General features: G+C 35.4%; 1 protein-coding gene across 2 annotated transcripts in view; it reads right to left on the bottom strand.

Moving 5' to 3' along the window:
- Nucleotides 1-429: 429 nt before the first annotated feature.
- The window catches only part of LOC132546939 (endothelin-converting enzyme 1-like), a 63,165-nt gene continuing 38,817 nt past the window's right edge, over nt 430-24,777 (bottom strand). For both annotated transcript variants that reach the window (XM_060210668.1, XM_060210666.1), the window contains exons 3-21: nt 16,432-16,627; nt 14,200-14,409; nt 11,666-11,913; nt 11,015-11,185; nt 10,497-10,616; nt 10,124-10,207; nt 9,044-9,189; nt 8,441-8,535; nt 7,795-7,913; nt 7,145-7,243; nt 6,635-6,712; nt 6,364-6,464; nt 5,968-6,078; nt 5,393-5,460; nt 4,078-4,202; nt 3,601-3,666; nt 2,904-2,999; nt 2,270-2,346; nt 430-1,089 (exon numbers count right to left, since the gene is read on the bottom strand). In XM_060210668.1, the coding sequence (XP_060066651.1) occupies nt 990-1,089; nt 2,270-2,346; nt 2,904-2,999; nt 3,601-3,666; nt 4,078-4,202; nt 5,393-5,460; nt 5,968-6,078; nt 6,364-6,464; nt 6,635-6,712; nt 7,145-7,243; nt 7,795-7,913; nt 8,441-8,535; nt 9,044-9,189; nt 10,124-10,207; nt 10,497-10,616; nt 11,015-11,185; nt 11,666-11,913; nt 14,200-14,409; nt 16,432-16,627 (2,310 nt within the window). In that variant the 3' untranslated portion in view covers nt 430-989. The remainder of the gene's footprint in view (nt 1,090-2,269; nt 2,347-2,903; nt 3,000-3,600; nt 3,667-4,077; nt 4,203-5,392; nt 5,461-5,967; nt 6,079-6,363; nt 6,465-6,634; nt 6,713-7,144; nt 7,244-7,794; nt 7,914-8,440; nt 8,536-9,043; nt 9,190-10,123; nt 10,208-10,496; nt 10,617-11,014; nt 11,186-11,665; nt 11,914-14,199; nt 14,410-16,431; nt 16,628-24,777) is intronic.

Below are 24,777 nucleotides of genomic sequence, written 5' to 3'. Positions count from 1 at the left end.
AGATGTATTGAAATGTGGAAATTACACTAAAACAAACATCACATAAAACAATTCAACTAAGCATATAAAAGCCGATATCACGTCAACAATATGAACATCTTATATAAGCTAAAAAAACTTGTGAGATATGAAAAGTGTTATGGAAGTCATAGATATGCTACTATGTTCATACATTGTTGCAAGGAATACAACAACGACAGCATGTTGTGAGAAAGCAACATCCGGCACACAAGAATAGTACTACAGTATAAGGCACCGACGTTTTGGAATGTACATCACATAGTGTAATTGTAGAATGATGGCATTTAACGCCACAATATGAAACTATTCGACAACCACTTTCATTACTGTTCACTTTGACAGTTTGTATGTGCTAAATGAAACAATACGAACACCATACATTTGTCAAAGCAGAGAGTGTATCTAGAATGGAAACATAGGCAAGGGTAAGTTGTTTACGGCATTGCTAGCTTAACTATCATCACATTCCATTGAAATTAAATTTAATTGTTTAAAGATAAATCAAATGATTTATCATTATTACCTAAACACCCTTTCTGCCTTTAATTTCAAATGTTCATATCGATAGTGAATATACTGATTGGATAAGTCTGCCAAAAATAAACAATAAAATGCAGTTAATATAAGTATGAAATTCAAAGATAATATCTTTGCCATATAATTTAGAAATCAAGAGAAATCATTAATAGAACGCCTTTATCAAATTTTCTAAAGTTGGTGTGCAAGTGTCCTCAGGTATGGCGGTCAACAGCAACGCAAGTGTACAGGACACAACCACAGGAGACATTTAGGTCCAGCCACGTGACACATGATGACACAATATGGCCACTTCATCGTAATTAGTATCTTATTGTCCACGTGACATCCTATAACAAATTTGTTTACATTACATCCAGAGACGAGGCTAAGGTCACGTAACACTCAGGATCCTCCATCAGAGTCAAATCTCACGAAGCGGAACACTAAGGTCACCACACCTCGCATTTCGTTGTTGGATTATAGTTAGCCACAAAAGGACAATTAAACTCTTCAGCAAATGCCTCTGTATTGGAAACACTGCCACGTACCCTGGAATACAAAACATCAGTGTATGAGCTACTTTGGCATAATCTGTAAAAACTCAACCGATATCATAGACTACTGTAAAGGGTTTGGTTGCGATTGTTCAAGTTTTCGAGATATTGCCACACAAGAGGCCAAGCTGCCTTGGCGGACACCTGAAATAAGCAATATTGAATATAAAAGTTAAAGTAACATTCAAAAGTTATGAAAATTAAGTTGTGACCTGGGTGATTGTAAGCCAGTGCCAAACATGCATACCATCAAAATTGTCATCCAATACTAATAAGTTATATCCAGTGGGAAATAACAACGATATGCTCAACAAGAGGCCTAGAGGCCTTGACGGTCACCTGAAATAAGCAATTTCGCTTATAATGGTTAAAGGGTAAGTAGCTTTCAAGTGTCATGAAAAAGAAATTGACATTGATGGTAGTAAGTCAGTGTCAATACCTGCATACCATCAAACCTATCATTCTATACTAATAATTCTTACAAAGTTATTTCCAGCGGGAAATAAATAACGTTTGCTCACAAAAATAATTTTTTCTATAAAAATTACAGTTAAGTTAACCTCCTTTCCAAGAAGAAATGTGAGACGCATTATGGTAATTAATGCACCATAAGACTATTCCATCTATGAAGGGCATTTGATTCTACAATACCTAGGTTTTGGGAAGAATATTCTTGAAAGTGAAGTCAATTTGAGCCCTCTTGGCCCCGTTCGTTATGAAAATTCAAAAGCGTTTTACTCTCTGTACACCAGTAATTAAGCTCGTCGAAAAATGACACTATAATGGAACAATACTACTGCTGTATTCGCCGACAAATTAATTACATGTTTTTATCCTAGTAACTTTAATTAGTCTATAATCGGTTAGCTAACTAAAAAAGCATATTGACTATCGCTGAAGCGTTACAAGACTCCTACCGGCCCCAAGTTATGACACCGTAATGACTTCCAATTTTTCCTGAAATTGTAATAGTGTCCTTGAGGTGGAGTAACAACCCAAAAAACTGCACTTGTCCAAGATAATTTGAAACTGAACAAGTGTGTATGTAAATTTGATGAGAAATAAGCTACAAGAGCGCTAACAAACTTTTACAGATGGACGGACAAACGGATCCACAGGCGGAGAGGAAAAATTATACTCCCCTCAGTTTCACTGGTAGGGGACTAATAACTTACCTTATTGGGCCAGGACTGTGTGGATCGTCAATCAGATGTCCAATCAAGCCATCTTTCTTCCATTTAGAGCAGAACATCTAGTCAGATATAAAGTTGATTGCGTAACATTTATGAAATGTAATGAGAAAATGTTTAATGAACCGAAAAATACCAAGATTTATATATGGTTTGATTAAGTCCATTTTCAATATTGCATGATCGTAATGTCTGTCTGGTACCATATAACTACAAGATAATGTACAAATAGCATTACTGTTTTCTTTCTACCAAGAAACACAACAGCAATTCTACATGAAGCAGGGCAGTGAATTTATGATAGCTTTCAGTAGAATCAAACCCCGATTATCCCGGAGAAAAAAGGGTTAAAGATTGTCTGCTTTTTTTCATTTTTCAGCATGTCAGGAAGATTTCTCATTTAATTTTGAGGAACGAGGCAATATTTGTTTTCAATTTAGTTTGACATGCAGTTTGTCAAAAAGTGTTAAAAGTGCTTACATAGTATGTTAACCTCATTTAAAACATGTAAATAAGCATTATCCTTTACCTTGCATTTCTTCTGTTGTGTTATTTGTTAATGTTAAATATCGTTTTTTTTTTGTTTTTGTGCGAATATGTACTAACAAATCCTACATACCTGGGCATAACTGACGAAAAACAGCTGTCTATTGGTCATGTTCAATCCCGGCACTTCGGGATCTTTACCATGTTGGCGCTCCCACAGCTGATAAGCCTGAACAAAGAATAAAATAAACATTAAAATAATGCGTTCATATTTCAGTATAGCGGATGTTGAGGTTCAAACATTTGCTAAATCTGGAAATTTCATCACTACTTAAAAATGAAAACAAACATGATTTTAAGCCAATTACTTTTTATTAAAAAATCTGTGAATACCTATACAACATTTACTGTTGTACATTTTCATTTTATCTTGACAACTCAACACAATTCAAGTGATTGAATAAATGATAAAAACATGTTTTTTTCAATATGCAATTACAAGTACCTGCGAAATCTAAATGTTTTACGGTATATCGTCAATTATGTTTCACGAAAGAGAATGAATTGCATTTGTTTTAAACTTGAGTGTGATCCCTTTTGCATATTTACAAATAAAATATGATTAAATGAAATCAATAACAGTGTTTCAAGTTTCCAATATATAGCGTTATCACACCAACATAGCCGTCTAAAAAAGTGATTCACAAACTTATTGTTAAACCAACACGTAAGCTTGTATAATGCACAACTTTATATTTAGATATTGCAGTCATATTACACATTTACGAAATGTTACCAACAATAATAAACCACCATCATTTAATACTCACGATGAATGCAGCTCGCAGTCCTCCATTGTCCGCAATGTTTTCGTCCAAAGTGTTATCACCGTTAATCTGAAAAAATAAAAATCTTAACTAGTGTGCACTTGTGCTTTTTACAAGAGGTGTCTCTCGGAATCTAATATTACACAAAATCAAAACAACATAGCAACTACAAAAAGTTGAAAAAAAGAATGCATGAGTTAAATAAGGCACATCTGCACAATTGCATAGACACTATATATTTATTTTTTACACCTAAAACGTTTAACAAACATGTAACTATACATGTTATTTCAAATTTCTATTTTTCATTATTTTGATTAGAATATTCCCAACATTGTAGACAAGGATAAGGTCAAAATAGCTAAAGTTGCAGTGCGATCTCGTATATATTTTCTTATACTTTCTTAATTATGGTAATAAGATTTTAAACCTTCCAATCCTCGGTTTTGGAATGATTCTTTCTAAGACAGAAAACTTTACCTGGAATCCCTGATAGGTGTACGAATCGTACTGTGTCTTCATACATTTGGTCGTCAGTTTGAATCTATCAGCTGTCATAGGTTTCCACCACTCCCTTAGACGCCCCTTACCGTCATATTTTCGTCCTGATCAGCACGTATATTGAACAAAGGAGGTAAGTTTGCTTTGCTTAGAAAACAGTAAAATTGCATAATATATTCATACAAACATGTCCATCGAAACAAACATGCGTAACGCAATAGACCGCAGCTAACATCTAGGCACGCACTGATGCACATATTGGTGTAACTTGGATGATATTCATATTATCATCTATCTCTGAAAATGATATATTCAATCTATCTTCAGAACTGCATACGTGTTATCATGAGGCTATGACAGAAAAATTTACCCATATGATCAGGATCCGCCTAATTCAGCTATTCAGACAGTTAACGAATAATTTCAAATATGACAAATGATTCCTGAAATATTCACTTAACTATTATGTTGAAATAAACCCCTCCCTAAATGATGAAATGAATCCCCCCGGTAAAGTGAACATCTTTACATAGTTTTTAATTGATGTTTCTTCACTTAATTATTTTCAAGTGTCTTCACATATGACAAAACAGAACAATAATGCTTCATTTATGATTTGAATGTGATAAAAACGCCAAGATTCATACAACAAAAACAAATAATTCGTACGCGTGTGTGTCAATCTTTTTAGCCCTTCACTCTTTAGGTAGCCGAGGCTCACCGTTTTATACGTCTTTAATTTACCAACACCCAAGAATGCTTCAAACCAAAATTTAGGTGAGCGATAATCGCATAAAAGAACATCAATATTTTGGATGTGAAAAAAAGACAGATTCATTCCACAAAACAAATTATTCGTACGCGTGTGAGTCATTTGTCCTTCTATCCGATATTAAACAGTGAAGGATTGCGATCTATTCTTCCTCCTTCTATCAAACATTTAACAGAGATAACGCGTGTAAGTCAATCATCCTCCTACTTTCAGTTATCAAACTTTAGAGCGCGTGGTAGTCGATCTTCGCCCTACTTTCATGTATTAAACAGAACAAATACAAAACTGTCTTCGGGTGAACTCAAATTACACTTAACGCTATGAAGCCATACACAAAAACGTGAGTGTACTTAAGCAAACTGCAAAGTTGAATAAGAAGAAAGTGAACTTCTGCTTAAGTTGTCCCTCGTTTTAATGACAAACGCATGAATTACCAAGTCATTCTTCATTTAATATCAGACGCCTGGTTATCACTTGACCCAGCCTTTCAGGTCAAACGCACATGTTATCACGTGACCCTACCTTTAATGTCAAATGCATGTGTAATCTCGTGGCCTATCACCGATCCTATGGCACCAAAATTGAAAGCTCTAAAAGCCAAAAAAAGAAAACGAAATTAAATGCAATATTTCAAATATATTTTAACTCATATATTACTTTTCTTTTATCGTATTTGTAAGAGCAAACCAATGTTGCGTTACAGTCATGGCTATATATACATATACATCTTTCAGGAAGAACATCAGCACTTTGCAAAAATAATGATAAATAAAAATAAAATTCCTGCAAAGCTGCAAAAGCTGAGTATATATTATGAACAAATCCTGTATTTGAGAATGTTAAATAAATTAAATCGACATTAAAACTAATAATATCTGGTATCCGTCATTCCAACATTACAGATAATTAGGCTAAGTCATGCAAAGCGTCAATGTTTTGTGGGAAAGACTGCAAGTGTAGAATGTAAAATGATATATCAAAAAATTACTTGCGGATGACCTTTTTTAATGGAGAACAAGAATGACAGGTGAAATGCATTATTACAAATATATATTTGTAATGTCCTGCTTCAGAGTGAATTAAAAATGATTACTCACGGCGGACCTGCCTCGGTGTAAAATGGAAGATGGAATAATGCAATCGGAAATATGACGTCATTTCTCACAGGTGAATAATCAGACTCAACGGTGATAGGCGGATTGATCCAACTACAGTAAATATGATTATACGATGTATTTAAAACGCTGAACAGTAATGGATTTGTGAAATAAAATAATTTTATCATTAGTAAAGTCATTATCAAGATGAGTTCCGACTGCGAAATTTAGTTACAACATAGAGCTGTCCATATGCTCATCCATGTTTGTGAACGATATATAACAATTCTTAAAGCGATATAGTAAAATATTGACTGTTAAATTCCACATATGTGTTTGAAATAGCTTGATGACAACCAAGACAATTCGTCATAAATGAATTACACAAGTGCCTACCTTGAGCGGTCTGGTACCTTGTTAAGCTGCGTCATCATTTGTTTCACCTGGAACGCCTGCCATCTTTGTACATTCACAAACCAATCATCTCCGATATCAAACTAAACGACAAGGAACGAATCATCATCATCATCATCATCATCATCATCATCAATCATCATCATCATCATCTATATAGTAGATAGAATATTTTACGTAATTCCAATATAATATTAATGACATTTCAAGACGTTTCCGAAAAAATATGTACATTATGTAAATCAACGTTTACCTCCTTATAAAACTTGTCAAGAAAATCGGATTGTAGTATATATTCCGGATAACTGATCTTCTCAAGTATTTCATCGAGCTGAAAAACAAAAAAATGGTAGCATATACAGCGTCTATAGATATTAAATATTGAACGCCTGTATACAAAATGTAATCAATATTAGATATAAAAAACTTCATTCTAAGCCTGATTTCTTCTGCTTGTCTGCTACCGGTTACTGCTAATTTCTCGACAAAAATATTCAACCATACATGCATTCACGACGAGAAAATGTTGCTGTAACAGTGAATGTGAAAACAATCTGAAACGCCAACACGAAATACTAAATCTAAGTAATGTTTGTTATCTACAGCACGAACCGAGTAATAATTATCTACATTGATAGCAAAAGTGTTTCAAATAATCAATTATGAAAACATCTGCCAAGATTTACGTTAGCAACAGAAAATCATTCTAAGAGAGCGGCTTGCAATTTGTTATTGCGAGCACCGCCAGAGGTGTTGATTTTACCTTCTGAGACGCTTCTTTCTTGGTGGATGGATCAAGCCAGATTTTTCGTAGTAGATAGCCTTTAAATGCGAGTTTTACATCCTGTACAATCTGCTTGATCTGTAACATATAAACGTATTACCACAATGATAACTGGCATATAAAAATGATAATAATAAGCAGCACTATTGCATATCAACTGATATATCTTTCTTTCTTTTCTTATCGAATCTACTTCAGTATGTGAGTTTCCACGTTTCCTTTGTCAAGAAGATAAATAACAAAATTCTATGTATATCATACATTATAACTCTAAATTAAGAAAGAAGGACACAATGAATAAGTTATACCTGCAGGAGTTAAAATGAAGTACTGAAACAATAGAAAACATTATTCCTGTAAACGCCACTGCGCGCTAAGTTTGTACGAAAGAAACACAAGTGAATGGCCCCACTTAATACAGGTTTAGATAAGACAAGTATACCTAAACAATGAATCAAGTCAATAGGCACAGAGTGTATACTTTGTAGACAATGTCATTCAATAACGTACCTTCCTAACTAAATCAAACCTTGTTTGCATTTACTAATAGCGTATTTTGATGGAGGCAAGATTTAAAAAAGAATAGTAATTTTCACTTGGAAGCGAAAGGTTTCCTAAAGTTGACGTACCTTATTGACCGAGGCATGCTTTCTTAGACCATTGACGTAGAGTCCGCCAGTTACGAATCCTAAAGCTTTGTTCGTGTAATGGACACAACGTCGCCAGTGTTCACCGTCTATCTCCAGTTCTTAAAAAATAATTAAATACAGCATTACACCAAAGTTTTTCAGGTTAGAAATCCAAGGCCAAAATATCATCAGACTATCTGTCATGATAATTAATTCTGATATACCCTCCTTGATTGGTCATTAATTTTCTAGGACTATTATTCTGCTTGTGCATAAAAACAGCAAGAAAAAAAATACCAACACGTCAATACAATCATAATCCAAACTCGAATGAACACGAGATTTACACGGAGACTCCTGAAAATGTACAAGGGGAATAAGACCAGGTATTCCGGAAGAGTAGGCGTATTTTGTATGTTAGGATAACAAATTCATTTGTTAATGATACTCAATCTGTGGAGTATTTCTTCAAGTTACACACGCTACGTTTACAAGCTATTATCCAATAAGCCAAATCAGAGGATTGTTTTCAGATATCACACACCAATCACATAACGATGACACTAACAGCAGTGATATGGTGAAGCCAGAAATTGGACATCAGCACTTTTACCGAACAAATTATAAAATTATTAGATTAACTTACCAACAGCATAGTCCAGGTCTGGCTCAAACGTGTCGGCTTCAAAATATGGCATGAGGTGACTTACCAAGTGTACCATAATGTACCTCTCCAGTAATCTGGAAGTTAAAAGAAGTAGTGCAGCGATGTGTTGAGAGGATTCGATAACATTTGTCAACTACTTTAAAAATCTTTTTGCAATACCACCTCAAAATTACATGTACAACCTATCTTAAATGACTGACATAAAAAACGAATAGTCTGCTTAATTATCTCCTTCTTATTGACTTTACTGTGAAGATTGTACAACACACAAGTGAAACGTATCTGTATCATTAGAGTTAGGTACAGTAGTGTGTAAAATCATTAACAAGTCCGCATCATATTGCTGTTTTGTCCTTCTTAAACACGTCGTTGATACTAAGGGTATACATTTTGTTGCGACTAAAGAAAATCCATAGTGATAAAATATATGTAAAAATCTAGACGAAGTGAACAATCCCTGTAATTCACATAATTCAGTAAAGTAAGAACTTTTGACATGTCTGATAATTTCAGGAGAATGTCAAGTACATTGCACATATTCTGAACCTTGTGACTAACCGAATTATTTAAAAAGCTACTCACTTAAATTGATTGGCGCCTTTTTTATAGGTATTGACTAAAGCACATGTTTTGAGGAGAGTGTCTTTCTGTAGTAGGACCACATCGTCTGTGTTAGAGATGGACGCAGTATCATGGGCTAACACAGTCAAGTATAGAGGCCATTCAATCTGAAATGATTGATTACAATAGACGATATTGGATCATACAATACAACAGCACAACGTGATCTGTAAACATTAATCGGAGAGAAAGTGAAAGCACTGCCAGGTACCTGAACTACAACAAGTCAATATGTAATTTTTTCACAAACATGGTTTGTAAAAGCAGATATCAATACAATACAGAGGTACAAAATGAATGAAGAGAAGTGGTAATTGATTAATAAATATATATTTCACTAGGCATATAACAGTACATATTACGTAAAACTTTATTACCATGTTACTATATGTATCACCACGTTACTATATGTATTACCACGTTACTATATGTATTACCACGTTACTATATGTATCACCACGTTACTATATGTATTACCACGCAACTATATGTATCACCACGTTACTATATGTATTACCACGTTACTATATGTATTACCACGTTACTATATTACCACGTTACTATATGTATCACCACGTTACTATATTACCACATTACTATCTGTATTACCATGTTACTATATGTATTACCACGTTACTATATGTATTACACGTTAATATATGTATTACCACGTTACTATATTACCACGTTACTATATGTATCACCACGTTACTATATGTATCACCACGTTACTATATGTACTATATGTATTACTATATGTATTAACACGTTACTAATGTATCACCACGTTACTATATGTATCACCACGTTACTATATGTATTACCACGTTACTATATTACCACGTTACTATATGTATTACCACGTTACTATATGTATCACCACGTTACTATATGTATTACCACGTTACTAGATGCATTAAAGCGTTACTAGATGTGTTTTAAACCGTCTATATACGATAACATATAATATAAATCTTCACTCCTTTCGATATAGAGAAATAAAAACACTTTGTCTTAATTATACCAGTAGTTTAACCTTACCGTACTACATGCTATTTCCAGGTCGACAATTTTCATCGACACAGGCTTAGCTTGACTACCATCAGTGGAACTCTCTTCGTAGGTCTGTGGAACCAAATACACAAAAAAGTCACTAATCCCGGATATAAATCAGTCAACATTGGGTAAATAAAAACACTTCAGGTCACGTGACAGACCCTTTCAGGCCTGTTTTACGTATAAACATAACTCGTATTTGCAAGAAACTTTATTTTGTTAAATTGTGCGGTAGACCGGTAAGTCGACTATGTATGGAAGTCTTGGTATCTGTCATCTTAAATAGCTGTTATTAAACATTCTGAATCCATGCTAGAATATATTCCACTATAATGAATAGGAGACATCAAATAAGTACCTTGGAAAATGCCTTTTCTATTTCAAGTAATTCTTTTGCCATACTGGACGCGTCCGAATCTGTCATATTCCAAATTACTTTAAGAATCCGGACCGTCTCCTGGAGATAGTTCTTCTCCACCTACAGGGAACATAAAGAAAATACCAACATGGCAACATAATCATAATTCAAACTCAAATTCCATAAAACTAGGGCAAGATATGAACAAATAAAAGATTTGTCCGAAGATTCCTGAAACAGCACAAGGAGAATAAGACCAGGTATTCCGAAACGTAATCATTTTATGCTTCATCGACGACACCCATTATGTTAGCAACAGCAACGACACGAGGATCTTGTAACTTCACTTACATTAAACTAAACCGTTATCTGATGTGTAAGATGCACTTTTTGAAAAATAAAACATCGTTAGGAACTATGAATACAGAACATTTAATACCAAAGAGACAATATAACAAAAGGAATGATACAAACCAAGAAGAAACATGAGATCAACATAGTTGTTAATAATCACTTACCTCGGTGGAATTCCATTTTAGGTAGTGAACCGTGTTTTGTGTGTTGATGGTACTGTATCCGGCGTTATTACTCCCCGGGGCGAGGGTGCTGTTTATCGTGGGAGCTGCCGTTGTGGACGGTATCGGCGCTTCCTTGACACGAAGAGGATATTTGTGGTCACCTATGTCGATCTAACAGTAAAAATATATAATTATATTACAAGGAAAAAACTGTAACCATGAAAGATTGGAACTTGTCCAACTGAATTGTCAAACCATCAGCAACAGAGAATAGTAATCATACTATGTATCGTGTCATATTGAACGCTCATATATTTAATATTCTGGTATTAGAGTAAATGGTTTCAACAACATTGACAGGAAGGAAATGAAATGTTTTCTCTTGTATCGTACGTGATTTGCTTTACAAATCAGAGATTTCATCTAAAATTATGTAGTGCAAATTTTAGTTTTGTGCCGTTGTTTGTATTGAACATAAAGGTCCTCTACCTTGGTGACGTTTATATAGCACTTATTTGTATTAACAAAATCCTCTCTCAGCGACTCATTTGTGACGTTGCTTTTGTTATCGTTGTTTGTGTTAACAATGAAAACTTTCAGCCATTTTAGTGTCATCAATTGCATTACCATTGTATTAATAAAGAATTATACCTTAACTACGTTTTTGTCCGGCTTTAGATCGTCGGTGCCGACCCGGACAGAAAATAAGGGCCATGCATTCAAACTGTGGACGGATTCTAGAAGGACCCCTAGAGTTCCATTTGCTGCATCAGTGATATTCTTAACAAGGGCTCGGAAATCTCTCAGTGTCCGAAGTCGATTAAGTTTACTTTCCGCCATACAACTGTTGTAAAACCGCTTGGTTTTCTTTTCTGACGAAGTTGTCATCGTTCTCTCATCTGAAAAAAGAACAAAGAAAAGGATTATCTTTTCAGTTCGTCGTTCTATCTTATGGAAAAACATGATATTTTTTACAGTTCCCTGATCTATCTTACGATAATAGGCTTATTTTCTATAGTTCATCGTTCTGTCGTCTGGAAATGTACGGTATTTTCTATAGTTCATCGTTCTGTCGTCTGGAAATGTACGGTATTTTCTAAAGATCATCGTTCTGTCGTCTGGAAATGTACGGTATTTTCTACAGTTCATCGTTCTGTCGTCTGGAAATGTACGGTATTTTCTATAGTTCATCGTTCTGTCGTCTGGAAATGTACGGTATTTTCTATAGTTCATCGTTCTGTCGTCTGGAAATGTACGGTATTTTCTATAGTTCATCGTTCTGTCGTCTGGAAATGTACGGTATTTTCTACAGTTCATCGTTCTGTCGTCTGGAAATGTACGGTATTTTCTATAGTTCATCGTTCTGTCGTCTGGAAATGTACGGTATTTTCTACAGTTCATCGTTCTGTCGTCTGGAAATGTACGGTATTTTCTACAGTTCATCGTTCTGTCGTCTGGAAATGTACGGTATTTTCTAAAGATCATCGTTCTGTCGTCTGGAAATGTACGGTATTTTCTACAGTTCATCGTTCTGTCGTCTGGACATGTACGGTATTTTCTACAGTTCATCGTTCTGTCGTCTGGAAATGTACGGTATTTTCTACAGTTCATCGTTCTGTCGTCTGGAAATGTACGGTATTTTCTATAGTTCATCGTTCTGTCGTCTGGAAATGTACGGTATTTTCTATAGTTCATCGTTCTGTCGTCTGGAAATGTACGGTATTTTCTATAGTTCATCGTTCTGTCGTCTGGAAATGTACGGTATTTTCTATAGTTCATCGTTCTGTCGTCTGGAAATGTACGGTATTTTCTATAGTTCCTCGTTCTGTCGTCTGGAAATGTCGTCTGGAAATGTACAGTATTTTCTATAGTTCATCGTTCTGTCGTCTGGAAATGTACGGTATTTTCTATAGTTCATCGTTCTGTCGTCTGGAAATGTACGGTATTTTCTACAGTTCATCGTTCTGTCGTCTGGAAATGTACGGTATTTTCTATAGGTATTTTCTATAGTTCATCGTTCTGTCGTCTGGAAATGTACGGTATTTTCTACAGTTCATCGTTCTGTCGTCTGGAAATGTACGGTATTTTCTATAGTTCATCGTTCTGTCGTCTGGAAATGTACGGTATTTTCTACAGTTCATCGTTCTGTCGTCTGGAAATGTACGGTATTTTCTACAGTTCATCGTTCTGTCGTCTGGAAATGTACGGTATTTTCTATAGTTCATCGTTCTGTCGTCTGGAAATGTCGTCTGGAAATGTACGGTATTTTCTATAGTTCATCGTTCTGTCGTCTGGAAATGTACGGTATTTTCTATAGTTCCTCGTTTCTGTCGTCTGGAAATGTCGTCTGGAAATGTACAGTATTTTCTATAGTTCATCGTTCTGTCGTCTGGAAATGTACGGTATTTTCTATAGTTCATCGTTCTGTCGTCTGGAAATGTACGGTATTTTCTACAGTTCATCGTTCTGTCGTCTGGAAATGTACGGTATTTTCTACAGTTCATCGTTCTGTCGTCTGGAAATGTACGGTATTTTCTACAGTTCATCGTTCTGTCGTCTGGAAATGTACGGTATTTTCTATAGTTCATCGTTCTGTCGTCTGGAAATGTACGGTATTTTCTACAGTTCATCGTTCTGTCGTCTGGAAATGTACGGTATTTTCTACAGTTCATCGTTCTGTCTACTGAAAAATATTTTTTCTACACTTCATCGTTCTATCTACCGAAAAAAAATATTGTGAACAGTTCATCATCTATCGTCTGAAAAAATAGCTTGTATTATCGTCCATTACCTCAATGTAAATACATTTCATATTCAATTAGTGATGACAAGTCATTGAAAATCTATTTTCGTTTATTGTATACGTTGATCTGTTGGAATATTATAAAGAAGACACTACAGTTCGTTGTCAAGATGAAATATATGTTTTATCGTACGTCAGAGTGAGTTAACCACTGGGCGATACTGCTTAAAAAGAGACAAAAACAACCGCGAGCAAATACATTTTGTGTATAGCAAAGTCATATTCCTGAAAGTATTCAATTACAAAAAATAAGACATACATTTTAAGATTTATTACTTCACTTAATCACAGCTGACACATGTTACGACATATTAACACAATGTTTACAAAACAAAGCGCTTGCAAAGGATATAACTCTAATATAAATCAGTGCTTTACGAACCCAGTATTGCTTTGATTCTGTACAGGTTGGTGTAGGACAGCTGCTGGAACCGGTCCCACATGAGGTAGCCCGGTGGTGCCGGATTGTTTTTCTCCCAGCCTCCGCAGGAGTACTGATAGAAATCCTGACAAGGGTCGGCGCTTCTGTCCATGGAGGTGAGGACGGAACTAGACACCTCAATACAATCCTGTGTCTCACATATCGACTTCCCTGGAACAGAAGATAAAACAGTGGTACATTAAAATCCTGTGTCTCACATATCGACTTCCCTGGAACAGAAGATAAAACAGTGGTACATTAAAATCCTGTGTCTCACATATCGACTTCCCTGGAACAGAAGATAAAACAGTGGTACATTAAAATCCTGTGTCTCACATATCGACTTCCCTGGAACAGAAGATAAAACAGTGGTACATTAAAATCCTGTGTCTCACATATCGACTTCCCTGGAACAGAAGATAAAACAGTGGTACATTAAAATCCTGTGTCTCACATATCGACTTCCCTGGAACAGAAGATAAAACAGTGGTACATTAAAATCCTGTGTCTCACATATCGAATTCCCTGGAACATAAGATAAAACAGTGGTACATTAAAATCCTGTGTCTCACATATCGACATTCCTGAGACATATCCCAACAGTAACAGAGGTACGACACTGGAAGCGTTAGTCATTCTTACTTCAATGTAACAAATGAATTTAATTATTATTTGAAACAATCACATTTAAATATCTTATATTTGTAGCATGCTTTTTTTCGATACATTATTATTGCTTTTATTTTTCTTGTTTGCCACTACACGTATGTTGTAAACTCTGAATTATAAACCTATATTCAAGATGATTCAGGGTCGTTCCCCGATAGAAACTGATCGTTTAATATAACAAGTATTATCATCGATCAATAATACTAATGCAAAGACATTTCCACTGAAGTTATGTCAGACATACTATAACGTTTATACTTCACTTGTGATTTGTTCATCGTGTACAGAAACATTTGTAAATCATTGAGATTAATCTCTATCAAACATGAAAATGCAATTTATTTCGAATCAGAAGGATTGCTTTCAATTGTAGATAATATAGGAACGGAAATTAAAAGTACGAGATTTTTTGAAAGCACTATATAGTACGGGAAGGGTTACCAGAAAGTTATCAGGCTCTGTGTTTTACGATAAAGATCTAATACAGGTAATCCCGGTGAGACGTGCTTCATAGGGTGTCTGAATCAGTGAAATCACTTTACATATATATATAGGATCGATTCTGCTGCTTATCTGTCATTATATGCAAATCACTGGCGCAAACGATTCCATCAGCCGTATTTACTTCATTACAGTAAAATGCATTTAAGTGTAATTTCCTTTTCAGTACGTGCAAACAAAGCGTAAAACATCCGACTGGAAACGGATTTGTTGGGTAAGAGCATGTCTGTGTTCTTGGAAAAAAGCTCTGTAACTGCGGAGTAGCCTGTGTGTGATAAAGTTAGGGACTGCTACAGATTCTAGGGCTCAATTATGCTCATCACGACGTTTCATTACCGCGTCTGACCTAGCTGGTAAATATATGGCACCTCAGTGTTCAATAAACAATAGGAAAGTAACTACTTTTATATGGTAGCAGAAATCCTAACGAAACGAAAAGATGGCGAAACAAGGAACAAAGACGAAAACGAAATTACCCCGACATAAAACGGTACTTGAAACAGTATAAAATGGTCACATAAATTGCCACTGTTTATCAAGGAGAATTACATGGATGTGATTTTCTTACTGTATAGTTTCTTTTTTATATAGTTTTGTAATCACCAGTGCAGTAGGTAGATACGGGTTCATTTTGCAACCAGTTTAATATCTGTGACATTTCAGCACATGATTTAGACACTTTCCCGTGGAAAAAAAAACTGTTCAAACCAAAAGTAAATTTAAACTATCATGACGTAAGCGTTCTCCTGTATCTTATTATTAGCTAACAGGTCCTAACAAGTTGCTAGTCTACTGCCAATGTCAAAACCATGCTGCGGTAATGATACCTTAGCTTTCATTGAATGTCGGCGTAATACAGTCTGATTGGTATGCCAGACTTCAAATTAACAGGCAAGAAGGGAAAGTATATTTACTTAAAAGTGTAAAGGTGCACCCTAAATTATGTTTTCAAACTGCCACTGAACAAACATTGTATGTAAGCTGGTAAGGTAGGAAGTAAATCTTGCCTCGGTGTGATCTTACCCGGAGGTGGTGTTTTCGATCCAAGGCAGGCAGCCAGAATGATAATAATGACGAGGGCGATGAGTGAGATAACGAAGAGACATTTTTCAAGCGGTGTCCTGCTCTTAAGACAATGAAGATGTGGTGAACAGTTACAGTCGTCGCTGTAATCCTCTAGGATATCATCTTCCGAGTCCGTCCGGTCAAACTTGGTCATCTACAACCAAGAGACGATACAATTAGTCCTCTATCAAAATCCGAGTGTGTGCGGTCAGATTTTGCCATCAACACCCGGAAAAGACTTATTCTTCCTCATAAGGTAGTTCTCATCTTCCAAGTCCGTCGGATCAAACTTTTTCATTTACTAAAATCGTGACAAAAACATGAAAATTCATCAAATCAATGATATTTTACAATGTATGATAGAATAGCTGATGTTGAGTTACAAACGAGGGAGGAAATTGGCCAAATACAGAAATGTAGTCCTCATGAATTTTATTCCTCAACAATGCCACACAATTCCATCAGTAAAAGGATGAATGTTTTCGGGATAGAAGAACATCAATTAAATCAATTTAAATCGAAAGCGTTAAAACATCACAGATGCTAAGTAGAGAGAATGCGATGAATCTTTTGGTGATTTGGAGATACTAGTGGTATATGTCTGAGGAGAGATGAATAATGAATTTATCATATTAAATCAACCCCTTGAAAAATTCAAGAACATGACATCAGCAAGTACGGTCATATACCGTTTTCAAAGAATCAGATAACCTCTGATCTATCTTATCCGTCGTAGATAATCTTTCATAAAAACGGTTAATTAAAAAATAACGGCAAATACCATGCAATGTACAATGTTGTAACATATTTTGCGGAGGTAGCGGTAATTGTTGATGATGTTCCTCTTTTAGTTGTCCTGTCTATTTAATCTTCATCTGAATATTCATAAACGTATTTTGACGTCATGTTCTACTTTTACCTTATATGGATACCAATTCCTGGCGTCAGGAGTTTTCGTAAGAGTATTACCTGTATTCCAAAACTACATGTTAGTAATATACTATATATGTCAGATGGATATTTCATAACATGCATGCTACATATACATTGTACAACCTGATGTCAATACTTGCATACCAAGGGAAAACGTTTCAACGTGCGAGTTGACAAAACCTTTAGGCCAGCATGCACCCCTATTTTGGCTAATCGGAAATTAAAGTACGTATCGTTCGTCTTTCGTCCTTTTAAAGAGACCTCAGAGGTATTGACCGTCACATCAGATTTACAAGAAATATTTCACATATATGATGGGTATCAAATACGTTATATAAATAGCAGTGATATTGATATTTCACTTTACTGAAGGTGATATGGGATGGACCTGAACTGGTGAAACTAAAATAAATATCAAAAATGGGAAGAAGTGTTGAAACGAATTTATCTGAAACATTTGAACTGATTAGTAAAGCATTTTGCGTTATACCACAACCAGGGATGTGTTTACAACTAAACATGTTACAGTATCATACATCACTTCCTGTTGCCCTACCATTTATCAGGCTATTGGTAAAATATACACTAACATGTGCCATGCATTTTGTAAACATAACACATGTAGTTCATTAGTAGATACAAATCTCATTTTAAATCATCAACTGTAAATTGTTAGGAACAGGAAGTGGTGTGATAAAACTTCCGGTTAAAAGGTGTAGTGAGGAATTCTGGGACATAACTAAATAGACACCAATGTTACCTCATACAAATACGAGTCACTGCCCTGTGTTTGATACCGCACCTAAAATGTAATGTTTATATAATTTGGGTGAATAGAAGAAAGATTATATATCAATACTTTTGCCAAGTTAAACGTCTGTACATCTGCTTCTGAAACAAAACGTCATAATATAAGACTTAGTCACGTCATTGATGTGAATGTTCCAAGAACTAGCTAGCAAGATCAAGCTGTGGTAAGTATGGACAACCATGAAAACAAGAGTTTCAATGAAACTGATCATTGTCTCTAAAACAAAAACTGTATTGGACACAAAATTTCAATAAAGGGCAATAATTCCGTTTTAGGCTATGTATTAAGTACACCGCATATCTTATGATGAGCAATTTGTACAAGTGTCAATGTCCTAGTTTAAATGAAAGCAGAGTTGTGTTATGGACAAAAGGGCAATAGGCATGTAGATAAGTTCATAGTATGAGCAATGCATTTACATTTTTATCTATTTTAGTATTTGTATGCTCCTAGTATAGTACAGTTTCGCTTCTGTGGTGAAACTTTACTTCATTATTTTTCGTTCGTGTTGACGCTGATACATCGATGCTGATACTGCTGTAACACTTGTATGCTAGCGCAGTTTGCAATATATATTTTGATCAATATTATTGGTGCTTTCTCACAATGAAGGTATTTCTTTCGATGTAACAAGGTTCTATTTCATTAAGCTGTATTATCATCCAGTTTCATTTTATAGGAAAGCTGACAAAACATTCCAATAAAGAGAAGATATATCACGTAAAGTCAGTAATGCTACTCCGAGTTGTAGAGCAATTGTTTGTGTCTGTAGTTATTACATTCAACGGAATCCAAATTAAGTCTATAGTGAGCCGCAATCTCACACTAAATGTATGACAAAGATCAGCAAGAAAGCTAGAGATTACCCTGTAGAATGATTTATATTCGGTAATGATATATCTACAGCTAGCTGTTTAAGTGTGCGTTTTATATGTTAGTCCATATATTATGTGTTATGTTAAACTGCCAGCGACAGCGATTTTGCACGTTAAATAGTTAGACGCTTAGTGGGCATTTTTTACATTCGTCGTGTAGGATACTACATTATGTAACACTATATACTGGTATCAACATGCCTCTAGATATTGTGAATATTATTGAATTTCTTTCTACATTTATCTTTCCGTGTCAATAATCTTACGTTCATTTATGCATGAATACTTAGATATGTATTTCGGACGAATCGTTCAATACTGAGCTAATGAGAAGAACAGTCTCGCACCACCATTACTCGCCTAAAATTTGATTTATCGTTCTCAGCGCTGATTCAATTTGGCAAGCACAGAAGTTTTTACACCCTATCATAGCTAAAGCAAAGCCCATATTTTCGGGGAAATCGGGAACGCGTGTAAAACATATTCAGCGTTCTACATCATACTCCATGTAATATGTTTAGTATCCATGATCAGTTCTTTTTCACATTGTTATTATTTTGATAACCTGACATTGCAAAATCTAATTTAGCGTGCTTTTATGTCGGGTGTTGGCGATGAACCAGAAGATCCTTACCCTTCTGGAACATCTGGTCTTATTCACCGGGGTTATCTGAATATGTTTTCTTCATATTTGCCCCTTGTTCATCAATTTTAATTGGAATAAAGATTCTTATGACATGTTGGTATTTTCTTTTTTTCCTTTTTCAAAACACTGATAGAAACATGTTACACCTGCATAGGTTTTTTCATTAGGAGAATTCTCCTATTTAATCAAAAGAAGAAAAAAATCATTAAATTATTACAGATGATACAAAAGGTAGCAATAACAAAGTTCACGCACCAAAATGAAAACTACACTCAGAAGACAGGAAAAGACAGCGCTTTGGAGTGACATATATTGTTCTTTGATATGTATTTAAATTATGACTGCTCTTGAAAATGGTCATATTGATAACGAAGAAGAGCTACAAAACAATAATACATAGAGTTGGCATAATTATTGTTTTATAAATGGGTGTCGACGATGAAGCGGAATAGTGCTTCCTCTTCCGGATCACCTGGTCTTACTCTCCTTGTATATTTTCAGGAGTATTCATGTAAAACTTCCGTTTGTTCAAAGATTGCCAAAGAAGTCAAAAGGACGTTTGACGTACACCTGGCTTTAAAATTTTTCATTATGTCAATTTCGACATAGATCTATTACCATATAAAAAGTGTGTTTAAGTAAAATGCATCAAATCAGTACTATGTACTTGCACTCTGCGTAATACCTTCTCAAACCTCTATCGAATACTAAAATACTTACAGAAAAAATTCTTGGTATAATGTCTAAATATATATCGCATTTGTCTGAATTAAACTACATCATACTGCTTTTTCGCCAGGCTTTCACTCGTCAGTGATGCTAAGGGCCTAAATGAAGATTGGTCGAAAGAAATTATAAAATCTAGATTGGGAGTTACAATAATAACCGTTATTCTATAAAATATCCAAAGAACGTCGTGTAAGAATGTAGTATGACCTCTAATTCACAAGAATTGAAACGTGACATGCACATAAAGGCAAACCTCCTGTGACTAACAGTACCAACCTGTTTTGATTTCAGATGCAGCCTTTCATCCGTGTGGTAAACCATTATCACTTTAACGGGTTACAAAGTACTATCATATGATCAGCTCAGAGTAGACTTGGAAGTCTGACCAACGTTAGAATCCCAAAACAAAGCATCGAGACAAATTACACAGAGTATGTCTTTTATATGCAGAGAACTTAATAGATGGAGTTATATCTAAATATTCACCTGCGTATAATCGAGGTTTATCATTATCGACAGAAGCGGAACATGAGAAGGAAATCAGTACACTGATTGGTCACCTCGGGCTATCGATTATACTCACCTCTACAGGAAATTGAAGTCAAACTGATAGACTTAAGGAGCGATTTCAGCTGATCTAAAATGTCTGCTCTGGAATTATACGTGTAAAGCTATCGAGGATAGATGATATTCAGTGGTTTTTATTGACTGGTGAAAAATGGTATGTATCCCCAAAAGAACCCTCTAGACTGACTTATAGCAATTGGAAAAGTAAATCATATAAATATAAGAAAAGTCGATAATAAAAAGTGAGAAAATTAGAGAACATATGAAAACAAAAGGTCGAAGGGGCCTTCTTCACTCACCCGGCTTACTCACAAAGAATTTTAAACATCAGAAATAATTTCTTAACTAATTTCCCTATTTGGTCTATATGATAAAGTCAAACCCATAAAATCACGCAGCTTTGCTTTATAATTTGTCTTCAATTGATGGTTCTCTGCTTATTTCTATCAGTTTGCTGAAATGATCCTCCACACAAGATATAACAACAAGAAGAATACTTCAGACCAAATTTGGGCAAATCCAATCATTCCTAAGAGGAGTAGGATTATAAAGAGTTTTCCCCTTTTGTCCCTTCCACCAAAGGATGCATTACATACTTTTGACGCAAGTTTAACTGTTGCAGATATGTGAGCTGTGAGATTACTGGCAGTCAAAACAATTATACATACAAACATTATTGTTAAATCCGGATTCTTGAAAGTTATAAATCGAAGAGACCAACTCCTGATTTCCACAAGGTTTTCTTCAGTCACACCTGAGAAATGTTCGTTTTTCATTCTCAGTTATCGAGAAATATACATCTTTTGAAAATGTTGCCGTTTGTCCACGTCGAATTAAACATCATATCTTTGCATTTATTCATAATCGAGCTATGTAATGAAAACAATCATTTCATGAAAAACGATAAAAATTCTTTGGTTCCAAAAGTATGAAGAACCATTAATCTATTTTTGGATGCTTCATTTAAAAATAAGAGTATGAATCAATTGGAAACCTGTTACTTTCCCGACCATTGTTTAGCAGGCGTGATGGCTGTTGGTGCTAATTAATAAATCGATGTACCAGCATCAAGGCATGGCTTGTTTGACATTACATAGGCTTAGCAAGGCTTATTTGCCTTAACAATTTCCATACTGTCGTGGAATTTTCCAATTTACAGCCTATTATCCTGTCAACAATTCAATCCCGGACAATGATACAGAAAATTAGGTACAAATCGTTTCCTGTGAGTGCTGCTAGTTGTATCATCGTATTTGTAGGAGCCGTAAATGCACTTTGGGATGTGATTAGCGATGCTAAAATCACATTTAGTCTAGCCTGGATCAGTTTAGCAGTCTTAATTATCACACTTCGTCGCCGTCCTTAACACAGTAATACAATTCGGGTTATGGAGTATTGAGATGATGGCTGTCTTGGTAGAAATATACAGTAAAAATAGGACACAAAAAGAAAAGAAAGTTTTTTTTTTTTTTTTTTTTTTTTCATTTTTCAACAACTAAAAGATTGTAACAATACCGTATCACGAAAATACAAAATCAGGAAACGATCAAAAGACTAATAATGTGTAACTCAAAATCGGTAAAACGAGGAAACACAAGAACACAAGAAGTAATACACTGAGTGAGATATCTGTACAAGGGAGACAACTTGGGTAACATAAAGGTGTGTGACTAGAACAATATGGAACTACTTACTAAATGTTCACGTCTGAACGCAACTACGGTAATTAAACCAAGACCATCTCCAATGGCAGTTCTAAACACAACGACAGGAATTAAACCAAGATTATCTCCAACGACAGTTCTAAACACAACGATAGTAAATAAACCAAGATTCTCTCCAACGACAGTTCTAAATACATCGACAGTAATTAAACCAAGATTATCTCCAACGACAGTTCTAAACACAACGATAGTAAATAAACCAAGATTCTCTCCAACGAAAGTTCTAAACACAACGACAGTAATTAAACCAAGACCATCTCCAATGGCAGTTCTAAACACAACGACAGGAATTAAACCAAGATTATCTCCAACGACAGTTCTAAACACAAGGACGGTAAATAATTTGTCTCAAATGACAGGGTTTTCTGATATAACACCATGGACAAGAACACGTGTTTTCCTTAATCACGTTATATAAGTAATCACGAAATTAAAAATCGAAATTGAAATCGACGACAGCCAACATAAAGAAACGAAAACACTACGGACACATTTACAAAAGGATATTACGACGAGGTGTCAGGTAAGGTAAGTGTCTGCAGTTATTATATAGTATGTTGTAAAAGAGATACACGCGTGAACAGAACTTTTCAATACAAAGATTTAAAATGCATCATGCAGCTGATTTATCCTTGAAGGACTCATCAGTGGTGATAAGGATTTTAAAATGTGTATCTAAACGATGACTAAAGAAAATCGAAAATTTGGGCAAAAATGTCAAAACCAAATAGGGACGTGCACTATACCCGGAATGCGTTACATCAATTCATAAATTCCTAAAGGATGTCACGGTGCATGTGATTGATAGCTCAGAGCTTGTAAGTCACTATAACTCTGAGCCTCCAGATCAACATAACCCCGAGCCCCTAGATTACTATAAATCCGAGCCTGTAGATTACTATAACCCCGAACCTCTAGATCACTATAACTCCGAGCCTCTAGATCACTATAACTCCGAGCCTTTAGATTACTATAACTCTGAGCCTTTAGATTACTATAACTCTGAGCCTCCAGATCAACATAACCCCGAGCCTCTAGATCACTATAACTCCGAGCCTTTAGATTACTATAACTCTGAGCCTCCAGATCAACATAACCCCGAGCCTCTATATCACTATAACTCCGAGCCTGTAGATTACTATAACTCTGAGCCTCCAGATCAACATAACCCCGAGCCTCTAGATCACTATAACTCCGAGCCTGTAGATCACTATAACTCTGAGCCTCCAGATCAACATAACTCCGAGCCTCTATATCACTATAACTCCGAGCCTGTAGATTACTATAGCTCTGAGCCTCTAGATCACTATAACTCTGAGCCTCAAGATCACTATAACTCTGAGCCTGTAGATCACTATAACTCCGAGCCTTTATATCACTATAACTCTGAGCCTGTAGATCACTATAGCTATGAGCCTCTAGATCACTATAACTCTGAGCCTCAAGATCACTATATCTCCGAGCCTGTAGATCACTATAACTCCGAGCCCCTCTAGATCACTATAACTCCGAGCCTTTATATCACTATAACTCCGAGCCTCTTGATCACTATAACTCTGAGCCTCAAGATCACTATATCTCCGAGCCTGTAGATCACTATAACTCTGAGCCTCTAGATCACTATAACTCCGAACCTCTAGATCACTATAACTCCGAGCCTTGATATCACTATAACTCTGAGCCTGTAGATCACCATTAAACCGAGCCTTTAGATCACCAGATATTGTGAGTGGTAATATAAAAAGTGTACACGTCTTTCTGTTTTCCTAGTTGTTATACATTCAGAAAAGTCAAATTATGTTCTACATTTAGATATTTCATATGCTACAAATTAATTTCATAAAGAAACAAAAAAAAAATCGTTGAATAATAGTGCCCCGTTATACAATTTCAAAGGAATATCGTGAAAGTATCATAGTCCTTATATTAGAAGGCACTCCTGTATGAATTATCTATGCAACTCTATCGTGCGTAAAAGACTTAACATCACGTTAGAATACAGAGCCATTTTCATACGAA

Source organism: Ylistrum balloti, unplaced genomic scaffold (genome assembly GCF_031769215.1).
Source record: "Ylistrum balloti isolate Yb309-2 unplaced genomic scaffold, AGI_CSIRO_Ybal_v1 Utg369922, whole genome shotgun sequence".
NCBI lineage: Eukaryota > Metazoa > Mollusca > Bivalvia > Pectinida > Pectinidae > Ylistrum > Ylistrum balloti.
This window is presented reverse-complemented; position numbering and strand designations above follow the sequence as displayed.